The following is a 13,123-nucleotide window of genomic DNA, read 5'->3' as shown; positions in this document are numbered from 1 at the left end:
AAAGTACATCAAAATATGCAGAAAAATCAGGAATACTGCGCTATGATATTTGTTCATGATTCGGCTAACTGCGATTTTATTCAGAGATAAAGAAAAAAAAAAAGCGGGAATATATATATATATAGCGAATATAAAGCAGATGGGCGAGGCACCTAGTGGAGGAGATCAAAGGACATAAAAAGTTGCGGTCATCATTTCACTTGGTTGAGGAGATGGAAAGAGAGGAAGGCCTTATGACATAAATTTTACCTTTGTGGATTTTCGGCTGTGAGAGTCAGGCACACAAAGTTTCCTCTGGTGATTTGTAGTTGTGATTGTTATCGTCTTCCACTCGGGGGTTTTCTCGGGAGAAATATTGCTGTGTTTACACTCGAGTTCTTCGTCACAAAACAGTGAAAAGTTTGTGATTCTTGCTACGATGCATCAGTAAGTACTTACTACTTATTTTTTCCCCCACTTTAATTAAAGATGTAGCTGGTAAAAAAACTAAAAAACTGTAGGACAGTAAACCATAACTTTGTATTTGTTCCCTAAACTCAAAATATCTATTTCATATTGTCACAAACATTACAGCTGACACAAGATTTAACTTTGTACATATGGGATTTAAATCAGTATTTGCACTTCCAAATACCCGAAACACTTTTTTGATTTGGACGATTATTATTATTATTATTATTATTATAATTATTAGAGGATACAGTTTATTTCTCATCTCTGAGCCTCTTATGTAAACACCTTTCTTCCTTCAGGACTAAGAAATATGCCGGTTGCAGGAGGAGACCTTTGCAGGCTCCAGTAGCACCTCCTCCTGAGCCGGAGCCGCCGTACCCCAAAGTCCACGGCATCACCGGACCAATCAATGAGGATCTGCCTGAAGACGCAGATCTCATCCTGACCAAGACACTGATGGACACCATCAGGTCTTATGGTGTCCATGAGGATGAGCTGGCTCAGCAGACCAGGTGTGAAAATGGATTTTTTCTTGTTCTCTGTCGTCTCCAGACTCTCTCTCTCCACCCAGTTACATATTTCATTTGTATGGGGCGACGCTCTCACTCAGAGAACCACGGTTACAATCTCACCATACGCTATTTTCAAAAGTTAGTGCAAAGTGGCCGAATGAACCTTTGATGAAGGAATATTTTAATTGGCCTGTGTGCTTTATTTGCAGAGAGAGGATCTTCAAAGACCTGGAGGTCCTCTTCAAGGAGTGGCTCATCGAAATGTGTGTTGAAATGGTAAGAAAATATAGTTCACGTTTTTTACATTGTGTTAAAGTGATTCTAAAATACGACAGAGAACACTTGCTGCATAGCACTTTTTAATTAGGATATTTATTTCAGAACGTGCCCGACATCGTCAGAGAAAAAGTGGGAGGCAAAATCTTCCCCTTTGGCTCGTTTCGTCTCGGCGTTCACTCCAAAGGTAATTGAACTGATGCTTTTTAAACATATATTTCATTGACAGGGATTAAAAAAAGGTCTGAAGCGGCTCAGTGTAACAGTGTTTCCTGAATTTCACTTCATATCAATCTGTGGTGTTTTAACAGACTCTGACATCGACGCACTCTGTGTGGGACCTGGGTTCATAGAGAGGAAAGACTTCTTCTCTTCTTTTTATCAGAAGCTGACGGCCCAGAAAGAGGTCACGGACACACATGTAAGTCAAATTATTTGTTGCATACAAGCTGAAAGACATTTTTCTCCTTCGTGCAACAAATTGAAAGGAAGTATACTTGAGCGAACTCAGGACGAAACTTTGAAAATTTGATGTATGGATGGAAAATCGTTAACTTGATTTGGCATAAATGATATTTTTATTCACTTTGCTTTCATTTTCTGCAACGACAATGTGGCAGAATTCTACATATGAAAGAAATTTTGAATTTATTCACAAAACTCAAATTAGTTTCAACCTGGTGGCCAAAAGGTAAAAGTCAGAAGAACAAAAAATAAGAACATAAATGTATATTTTCTTTATTCTTGTTTATTTTTTTGCATTTTCATTTATCCATGCTAAATTTATTGATGATGTTGGAATGAATTATTTTCTATGATTATATTTTCTGTTTATATTCACTTTACAGTGTTTACTGTCGATGTGCATGTGTAATAAATGCTTTATTCTTAAAATCTAATTGAGGCTTGTTGTCCTCAGGCCATTGAAGAAGCCTATGTCCCAGTCATAAAACTAACCTACAAAGGGCAGGAGGTAACTTCATTCCAAAACTTGACCAGCACTGTTTGTCAGCCATACTTGTGTTTGTACATGTGTTCTAGCTTTGATTCATTTTGTTTCTGTCGTCCTCCAGATTGACCTAACCTATGCCATGTACCCTCGGAGGAGTGTCCCCGACACTGTCGACCTTATGGACGACAGTTTCATCAAGAACTTAGACCCGATCTGTGTGCGGAGTTTCAACGGTGAGCATCAGAATGAAAAAGACCAAAAACTAGATTTGATATGTTCTTTTCTACTGTGACTGTTTCTACATCAGACTCGGGGCTTTTCTCTTCACCCTCGTATGGTGTCCGGGTCCGTGGGACCCGTTTTCATTTCTCATGAAAGAAAAAAAACATTCTATTAATTAGTTGAGCACGCCACCGTTGGGTTCAACCCCCAGAGGCACCGAGTCAGATTCAGAGTTCGCCATACTTCTATTAAATGAAAACCAAACTAAAACTCGCACACAGACTTTGCAGCCCTGTGTCTCCCGCCTGTCACTCCTGTGTCTCTGGACACGTTCCGATAGAGAAAACACTTTCCAATCCAAAAAACACTTCCAAATTCACCACAACAAACCATGCAATCATTTAGTGTAGTCTATTATCAACGGACCACTGACCGCGCTTCAGCGAGCAGGAATGACTTCCTGTTACAGAGCCGGACTGTGCTTCTGTTCAATCAGGAATGTGGCGGGGGTCCCGGGTCGAATGGCGTGCTGACTGGTCGCGTCTCCCCGAGCTCTTCAATGGAGCCCTGATGTAATGATATCTCTTCTCGAGAGCTTCCGCTTAAACTTGGACAAGCGTGAACTTATGAGTATCCATGACTGTCCTCGCCCTGCTCTGCATAATATCCCCATTAAAAAAAGTACCCCGGAATCTGGATTTCTAAATGTTTCGAAACAAGTGAAAGTAATGTTCATAAAACAATAGATAAGTGCAAAAGAATTATGTGGATTTTTTACACAAAATATGTAATAATTTATTCTTAAGATACTGTTTTATTTATTCAATGTATCCTGGATCAGTGAGGAAAATTAAAAATTTTAAAGGTTATAATCAAATTAAAAGAAAGCAAACAAACAAAAATAAATGTCACTGGCAGCGCGTCCAATCAGTGACGATCCTGCCAATCCTACCACACATTTCCGTTGTGTTGTAGTGAAGAGTTTTTTCGATTTGAAAGTGATTTCTGAAGTTTGCAGTGTTTTGCACTTCCAGGCCACCGTACGGATTAACAGAGTTTCAACTACTTTTTAAACTTTGTCTTTTAATGTTGAATCAGTTTTTCTTATATTTCAAAATGTAAAGCAATTTGAGCCACGTCTCGAATTAAAGGTGGAACAAAAATCTATTTATTGTATTATTATTATTATTATTATGACTACTATTGTGATTTATCCTTGTTTTGTCCTGCAGGCTATAGAATGACGGAGGAGATATTGAGGCTGGTACCCAATGTCTTCACCTTCCGCCACACTTTGAGGGTCATCAAGCTGTGGGCCAAACGTGAGTGAATAACACAAAAACATCCTGGCACCAGAGGACATTGGATGAAATGATCGTCCATCTAGTCACATTGTCTTTGCCACTTTATCAAACACTGGGACAAATAGCACTGCCCTGTGAGATTCATCCCAACCATCAATTCAGACTTGATATTTCAGTCTTACAGTGTCGCTGGTATTAATGTGCCGGTTTCATCTTTTTTCTTCTCTAATTTTCCTTTAGAGCGTCACATTTACTCCAACATTCTGGGCTTCCTGGGTGGCATTTCTTGGACCATCTTGGTGGCCCGGGTCTGCCAGGTTTATCCGAACGCTACCGTGGCGACCCTTGTGACAAAATTTTTTAAAATCTACAACATGTGGTGAGTTCTTCCTCTTTCTTTATCCTGTCACAGAAATCAGACATGAGAATAAAGCAGCTGGAATGTAGTGACAGTAGCAGAGCTGAGGAGTTTGCACCGTGAACACGTGCATCACTGCTTGGTAAAAGCAGCAGAGGAGGATCAATGGTTTGGTGTGTGTTTCAGGGACTGGCGCTGCCCCGTCCGCCTGAGGATTGTAAATCACAGTGACTGCAAGTTCCCTTTCTGGGATCCCAGGGTAAGTAAACAGCAGATTGTTGTTTTTTTCTCTTTATAAACAGTTGATGCTAAAAACCTCATAATTATCAAACTTATCCAACAACATGAGGAAAGTAGAGGTGATGTGTAAATCTGATCTGAACTTTTTATTTCACCCTTTGGTGACTGTGAAACCGTTAATAAATAAATTCTATCATATTTTCAGTTTCATAAGAAAGACGGGACGCATGCAATGCCAATTATCACTCCGGCCTTCCCACAGCAGAATACGGCCTATAACGTGACTGCGTCCAACTTGGCCGTCATCAGGGAGGAGTTTCAGCGCGGTACGGAGTCTCTTATTCGCACTCATGTTGAATCACAAGTTGAAGGTGGTCAGAAGTCGGTGACTCTGCTGTTACCAAACATTCTGACATCGGATTCTTGAAAGCCAAGTGATGGATTTTGTCCTGAAGCCGTTTCTCTCTCATTCACAGGTCACGTCATCACGGAGGCAATATATAACAAATCGGCTGAATGGGCCACACTCTTCGAACAGGAGGAGCTCAAAGACAAGTACCAGTATGTATTGAGTTACATTTAAAATGCAGTAATCAGAAAGTTCAGAATGCAGCTGAAAACTCACTGCATCCTACCGCATGTGGTCTTATCCTGTGTGGATGAAACCTTCCACACACTTGCCGTATTAAAAGATGGTTCAGTCTAATGACTGAAGGAGCATTTAAAGTAAACTCTTGAATTTTCTTTGTATTTTTTGAACCTATGGATTGATTCATTAATTGTGTTCATGAAGTGCAATTTCTTCATTGCCGTGTTTAATATTTGAATAATTTTGAATCTCCTGATATCACCTACCTGACGTATGTAATTATGGTTTTCTCTGAGCTGCTGTGTGTTCTTCAGTTTATTTCCACTCTGGTGTATTTATTAGATTGCTCTGTTTGAATAAATCCACCATGTTTTCGGATTAAATTCGACCCTTTTTGCTGGATTCGGACTGATGTGGTTCTTTTTATTTTACTGTAACTTATAACATTGACCAGACGGATTCTTCATTATGACTGTAAAACTGCAAATATGACTCGTGTTGTGAGTTTCCATCATGTTTACTCAATGCTGTGAAACTTGTTTTGTTCCTAATGTTTTGTCTCCTTCCAGGCATTATATCGTGGTGGAAGCCTCCTGCTTGTCTGAGAGCCAGAGTCTTCAATGGTGAGGAAACACTACAAACCTGAGCTGGAAACATGCAAACAGCTCTATGTCTCACTTCTTAACCTTTTATGTGCCAAATAACAAAATATAATCACTTTACCTTTTCCTCGCTTCTTTAAAACGATAAGATCAATTATAGAACTGGTCACTTTTGACTTTTGAGGTTCTAAAATTCAATGTTAATTAGGTCTTTTACATTTTTTAACTGTTTTCTATGACATACGTTAGTTGATTTTGTTTTTTTTAAATGACTCGAAATCCCTTACAAATACAAGAAAATAATGAATAAATAAAAATCCTGAAATCTTGAAATCTTTGACAACACAGTGGAGTGCTTCAATTAATGCTCTTTAAAGGGTTAACTTTGATATCGAAGGATATTTCCGTTATCCTTCGTTGGCCTTAACAATAGAACGAAAACTCTGTGTTGTATGTGCAGTTCCAGTAGTGTTCTTTCTAAAACGGCGTTCTTTATTTCCCAGGGTCGGCTTCGTGGAGTCGAAGATTCGACATCTTGTGGGGATTCTGGACAGGGAACTATGGATCTCCCTGGTCAGGGCCGATCCAAAGTCCTTTCCCGGGCCCACGAATCTCCATAATGGGTAAAGACATGTTATCCTATGGAAACATTTCAGGTCGACTTCATTCTTATTTTGCGTTGTGCGTTTTGTTAACGAGCTGTCTTGTGCTTGTGTCTGGCTCAGAGAGGCGACGAGCACCATGTGGTCGCTGGGTCTGGTCCTCAATCAGGAGGTCGTAATACAAGGACAGCCCCTGAACATCGCAGCTTCGCTGCAATCATACACTGAATATGGTTGGTACCTTTTTTTTTTAATTCTGATGAAATCAGCCTGTTTTAGTTATTTTTAAATGAATGTATTCACTTTGTGAATGTGATGTTGTTGCAGTGTATGATATGGCAAGGGCTGTTGGCATTCTACAAGAAGGGATGGTCGTCTCAGCCTCTTTGAGGAGCAGGGGGAAGCCGGAGCAAAGTGTCAATCCCAAAAAGAGAAAACTCGTCCCTCAGAATGGGACTTTGGCCAAGAAGGCTAAAGTTGAAACGGTTTGTAATTTACTGATGTCTTTATATTTTTACGTGCAAATATAATGTATTCACATTTTATTTCATTATTTTTAAAGAATAGTTAACTAGAATATTAACTTGTTTTTTTTATATTTACAAAAAAAGTTTAAAAGGCAAATGTTTCAGCATTTTGTGCTGAATTTTACACGTCCATGGATTCCAGGCCCGCTCACCGTAACGACAAGACGGTAGAAAAGTGTTCAGGATAGTCTGATAACATGTCACATTTCTTAAAAACTGAAAAACAGGAAGCAGTGCACAACCTCCAACAGAGTTTCCTTCAGTCTGTTGTTCTACTGAACATAAATAACATAATAAGAAGGATAATTTCTCTCATTGAAGTTTCACTGTTAAAGCATTTTACCAGCTCCTGTATCGTCTCTTTCTCTCCTACAGCCTCCTGCTCCTAAACCCACTAAAAAAGTGAGGTGCAGTGAGAAACCATCTGCCAGCGTTGCTTCTACAAGCACATGGAGGCCGAAGTCTTCTGACCTCAACACGAGGACCACAACAACGGGACGGGACCTGGTAAGTTTCACTCAAATTGAAGGTGTTTTGTGAAAATTTCAGTTCCACAATTCCTTAAAATGATCAATTAGATCTTTTTTTTAAAATGCAAAAGAGACAAATGTACAGGGTGTATAACTATGACAATATATACAAGGAAAGAGACAAACATACGCAAACACTATAATGCTGTGAATAGGAAACTTAGCGTTGATGCCCATAAAAGGATAAGACATGAATAAATCAGAAAAGAATGGAAGTCCTTCAGGTGTAGAGTATAACAACACTAACAACCTTGTAAACGCTTCGAATGTTTAGGTGACCTGAAATGTTGTAGTCCCGTTTAACTGACGTCACTGATTGCTCCTGTAACTTGCCTGCTACCTTCCCTTCTCTCCTGCAGCCTCAAAACAAAGACAACAAAGTTGCTACGAGCACAAATGTCTCGCCGAGTGAAGAACCGTCTCTCAGCGTCTCCTCTCCAAAGAGACCGAGAACTTCCGAGGTCGAGACGCCGGCCAAAAAACAAAAGATTGACCTGGTAAGTTGAACTCAAGATTGAACTTCTTACCACTTACAAAAATCTCATATTATAGATCTTTGACTTATTTTTCTTTTCAGACACCTGATATTGACTCGTTGGAACCGAGTCAACTTGTCCGACTAAAAATTAAGAAGCACGGCATTAAACTGACGCTTCTCAGGTACAGTCTAGAATTATGACTGGAAAGTCTTCCTTGTTCTCCCACTTTCAGAAAAAGCTATTTTACTTTAAAACTAATCAGTGACAACAAATTGTCTTTTTTTTTTTTTGTCCTGATTGATATGTGAAGAGTTATTTCCTGCTTTATCACTAACTTTGTTCTGTTTCTCCTATTTAAGTCATGAATAATCCCCTCGCCAACGGAGCCTCCTGCCACCATGATGTCTGCTTTGGTCTGAAGATACCAAATGCACAAGTACACAGTACGGCAGAGACGGTTACGGGCTGGAATACCAAATGCTGAAAAATCTGGCTGAGGACAGGACTGGTCGAAGGCAAATGCTGCGGAACAAAACAGCAGCAGGAGCCGACACAGAGACACTGTATGACCTGCGCAGAGAGCGAGGCCAGGGGCCTGGCGCCTATGACAAACTGTAACCGTATAGCCTGTTGTCATGTAAATATTCATAATCGCTGACAATTGCGCAATACTTAAATAAACTGTGATACGTTACAGTAGATGCTGCTTCTGGTGTGTTTTATCCTCAAGTTTTCCTTACTGTCAATTCACCTGACTGAATGGTGCATCAAGGCATTCATTTACAGTTACAAGTATTGAGACATCCTTTGATATCACTCCGGGTTGAGGTATTTAAATAAATGCCCAATGAAGGGTAAAGTACTGAAAACTCCTGAATTCTTTCTTCCACTAAACTACTTGTCATGGAGTAATGCAAGTGGAGTCTTCGGGGGAAATATGTCCGTTTGTTGCCGCTGTGAACAGCCGAACAGAAAAGTCCCATTGACATGAAGATTCTGTGTGGAAGCACTGGCCAGCTTCTCCGAACTGAGGACGGGCTGACCGTCGTCGACTGGGACCTTCCTGTAGCCAGGGTGCGAACTACGGGGTGTCTCAGCCCCCTTAATGAGACAGGAGCCCCCCTTAAAAACACAATTTGTGAGGTTTTGGGGGGGGGGGGGTCTCTAAAATATTGGTGAAATGCAGTTTTTCCCCATGCATTTCCTTTTTGTTTTCAGTTTTGTCAAGATCACGTGTAAAATTTAGGATATTTCTATTTATTTTTATTTGTGCATGAGGGTGAATCTTCACTCTTTCTCTTTCATAAAGTTGCCGGCCTGCATGCAGTTCTTGTCCTCACCATTGAAGTGTGGGGGCGCTAGTCTTAAACCGTCACAGGGAAATCTTGTAAATGTCAGATTTCCTAATAAAAAAAAATAAGCTGGGGGACTCTGAGGAGCAGCAACAGGAAGCTGATCCAGGTCTGTGGAGGCTTCTGTCTGAAGGTAATATCACTAAACTGTATTATCAATATTAAGCACTGTGTTGTTTGATGTTTGTTGCACTTTTTCTTTTTTTTCATTGACGTTCATACGACTTCCAGACAAGACATCCATGCAATGTCCAGGAAATTCATCCAAAAACTTTAATTGTGGCTTTTTGTGACCAATTGAGGCCCTGTAGCCACAACTGGACACCAGGTTTGGCTCAGTGGGTAAGACAAGTAGGCTGTATAATGAAATGGTTAGGAGAACTAAAACATGCATGACAGGCGTCCTTGAGGACCGGAGTTGGAGACCCCCTGACCTCGAGCTTGCTCGACAATAAGTTCACCACAGGTACCTCCAATCCACCTGGAGAGCCAAACTTCCGCCCACCATCCACTCCAGCTCCTCTCCACAAGGTCCTCAATGCCGGCTCGCCGTGGCAAGGGGACTGCTGGAGTTGTCATTATTATCTTTCCACAAGGAGGAAAACGCCTCCTACTTCCTAATCAACCGGGGCCATCTTGACTGAAAGCCTCTCGGACTCTTTCCCCAAAACACTTGTGGGCTGACAGGTTTTGGCGAGAAGTGCAGCGGGTGTGCGTGCACATGCAAGTGTAGTATTTGGGCAGGCATGTCATGCCACCGTGGTCCGATACAAGTTTGTGTGTGTAGTTGTGTGTGTCTGCTCTTCATGAACCCTCCAGGGCATCCCAGCACCTCTCGTTCCTCCTGCCAGAGTGGAGTGCCACAGAGCTCTGCATGAGTTAATGAAGAGACCGGCAAAGCAAGATTCATTTCAGGCCATCATGAGAGCGCTCCAGTCACCACGCTGCAATGTGGAGACAGCTGTTTTATCTGGCTCCATTTTAATAAGGAACGTGAAATGTTTTCAACCCAACGGGTACTGCCAAGAAGACACCAATCAAACACCTGCAGTTCTTTTATATTTTTTAAAAAAAAAGTCCTAGCTCTAAATTTGCGATACATTTGCTCAGGACAGCTTTTTTCCCCGAGCTTGGCAATCGATGAGGTGACCCTTTAAAAGCGACCGCCATTTGTTCCCCTCGGCGCCACGATGACAATGACCCGCCGGTGTTGCCTCATCCACAGAACATAAACAAAGACTGCTGCCCAATTACTCTTAATGGAGTGGAGACACAAAAGGCTTTGCAAGACTTCCAATAGCAAAACAATAAACGTGATTGATCATAAAAGTGCAATCATAAAGAAGCGGTTCTGCCCGAAAGTGATGGATCATAATCTTACCATTTCTTTTTTGTGGATGTTGAATAAGGAGACGGTTGAGGCAATTTTCAAGGTAAAGAATAATCCTCTTTTTTTTATGTCTACTTTACAAAATGTACATTATTGCTTTGAGAAACTACAGAGAATAGCTGCTATACTCTGCTTGCAGCCTGCTTTGTGAACATCTGCCACCTGCACCAACATCAAAATGCTCTTTCGATACAGCGCCTTCCTCTTGCATCAGATTAATAAACAGCAGCGTGGCGTCATCAGAAATGTCTCCCACTTTAGCACGCTGTTAATGCATTCAGTATGGCCTTCCCCATTCCGTACAGGCACTCCACTTGATACTTCCCATTTATTTCCCGATAACATTTGCATTACCTCGTCGCTTTGCAACATTTGCTGTAGCGCCGCAATACCTCCGTAGCTTGTTCCTCCATTAAATGTGTTGATACGGTTTTACTTTTACAAAAGAGTGAAGGCGAAGAAGCCATTCCAAAAGCAATTCATCTCCCCGCTCCCACAATTTCTCTTCTCCATCGGGAAATTAGTAACTTAAACACTCAATAGTTTGTCACTCGTGAAATTGTGGTTCGGACACAGTATTCCGTCGCTTATATGAAATTGGACCGTGTTGAGCGTTGACATGTGCCTCCTGGTGTTTCATAAACAAAAACTGTGGGCAGGCACAGAGCGCTGTGTGTGACACTCAAGCCCACTCGTCACAATCTGGTCAATCTCAACCTGGCACAGACCGATTGTTTTGTGCCCACGCGTTCTCTCCCCTCCTCTGTTGCCTTCTCCCACGAACTGATCCCTCAGTTGGCCTCGGATTGATCAGTCGAACGTGAGTAACGATGCTAATTGCGCAAAGCCCATTGGCTGATGGCTCACCAGCATCATCAGCTCCCTGTCGACCGGCCCGGCCCTCCCCTCTTGCTTCCTGCCTCGGCGGCCAAAGAATGACAAATTCTCGACTGGCTGGCCAGCTCAGGCTGGGAGGGATAATTTAGAGACAAATTAGGCCTTGTCATTTTTCCAGAAAATCAGGAGCGGGGGATAGGGGGCCGATAACTGCATCTTTCTTGGCAGTCGCCGGACGAACGGATGACATTTGGATTTCTCCAATACAGCTGTTGGTACTCATGCACACGTGCAGCAAACTTCTGCATGCAGAATTACGAGCGAATTGGCATCTGGCACATCTACTGTTTGTGTCTGTCATCCAGCATCCTTTGACCTGAAGAATACATCATGTACTGACTCGGCGCGCTACAGCTGCTGTACATATAGAAAGGTTACTAAAAATAAACCAAGTGCAGCAGTGAGTTCTGTGCTTATACGGCGAGGCATAAAAGGCTCCATATGCTACACTCTGCTTGTGTGTAGTGTTGACACCCAGAGCAAGTCACCTCTGGTCTTGAAGCATCAAACACCTTATTGCTAATAATTAGGTCTGTTTAGTTCCTGTATTTTAAAACCCAATGGAACCCAATCTACATAGTCACCCTGTCCTCCCAAACCCTTTACCGTGAAGTGGTAACCGGTGTTACAATTAAGTTATCACATCAGCAATGCTTATGTCCTTTACCTAATAATGGAAGTTTTCAAAGGTTTCTTTTTAAAAACTAGCAGGTCAAAGGAGTTGGAACAGAACCGTGAGGTTATATGAACCCTTACTGTCTTATTACTGGCCTGTTCAGGCCAATAATTACTCTTCTTGGATCTTCTGGCTTGTTTGTTCTAAACTAAATCCACCACCTTGTTTTTTTTAGTGCAAAAACACTCTTTTAAATTAAAGAAAAGACATTTGGAAAAACCCAACAGTTGTACATAGTAAAGCATTGGCAACGGTGGAAGGGGGACAAAAATAACTTTTAGCAAGGAGAACCATCCTACAAGCAGACTAAGAGTTGACAGCTTTCCGGTTGCATCCGATTGGGCTCCATCACATAGTTTCAGGTACTGGGAAAGCCATCAATGTTTTTGGGGTTACGAGAACACACAGGCCAAAAATTCCAGATGCAATCGCAGGTGTAATGTCGTCGGGCACCAACAACTCTCTGATATTGCACAACAAAGTACAACACTGAATATGAAAATACCATTGTTTTGATGCTACTTGTACTTAAACACAGTTTGTTATGCGTTTTTACTTTCATCTTTTAATAGAACATAATGACTGACATGCGGTCTTTGACTTGAATTGTTTCTGCGTCCTTCAGCTCTCAAGTTCACCAAACTCCTACTCGTTTCGACTGCTGCGTCCATTACTTCAATTTCTTTGGGTTTGATCAGAGAGCAACTGGTGTAATTTCATTCCTTTTGACGTCGTTTCTGCATTCAGACTACAACCACATACTAAAAAGCACGCTGTAGAGTCTACCTACAAGCTGTATCCAACATTAGAACTGCCTCTTTAAATCCAAGTCAAAGTTAACTTTTGGATGAAAATTAATGCTATTTCATGACATCTGCCAAGCGTCTGTACAGGAACAAGCCATTTCTCTCCTCTTGTGCCGAAAACAGACAATGATGATCTTGCAAATGGTTCTCCTGCTGGCAGGGAAGAAAAGAAAAAAAAAAAAAAAACTCATGATGGATTTTAATGACATCCAGCCTGACAAATCTCCAAGGGCAGCCGAGCCTTGTGGCACCCATCATTTCATGTTCAATATCCCTGTGCTACAATGCATTCTTAATGGTTCTTGTGGGTGATTATTATTGCACAAACAGCACATAAGCATTGAGTGCTATCCGTC

At 41.4% G+C, this 13,123-nt stretch overlaps 1 protein-coding gene across 1 annotated transcript; it reads left to right on the top strand.

Moving 5' to 3' along the window:
* Window positions 1–418: 418 nt before the first annotated feature.
* LOC308123966 (poly(A) polymerase type 3-like) lies at window positions 419–8,264 on the top strand (the record flags this gene model as incomplete). The annotated part of the gene is made up of 16 exons (XM_080486717.1): window positions 419–426; window positions 753–965; window positions 1,175–1,241; window positions 1,347–1,428; window positions 1,553–1,662; window positions 2,161–2,214; window positions 2,315–2,426; window positions 3,648–3,737; window positions 3,960–4,098; window positions 4,264–4,336; window positions 4,523–4,643; window positions 4,794–4,878; window positions 5,476–5,529; window positions 6,012–6,131; window positions 6,234–6,343; window positions 8,068–8,264. The coding sequence occupies 16 exons, from the start codon at window positions 419–421 to the stop codon at window positions 8,262–8,264; spliced, it is 1,635 nt and encodes a 544-aa protein (XP_080342843.1).
* Window positions 8,265–13,123: the final 4,859 nt, after the last annotated feature.

This window comes from Lipophrys pholis (genome assembly GCF_963383615.2).
Source record: "Lipophrys pholis genome assembly, chromosome: 18".
Classification (NCBI taxonomy): domain Eukaryota; kingdom Metazoa; phylum Chordata; class Actinopteri; order Blenniiformes; family Blenniidae; genus Lipophrys; species Lipophrys pholis.
Note: the sequence above shows the minus strand (reverse complement) of the source record. Positions and strands in the feature narration are given on the sequence as shown.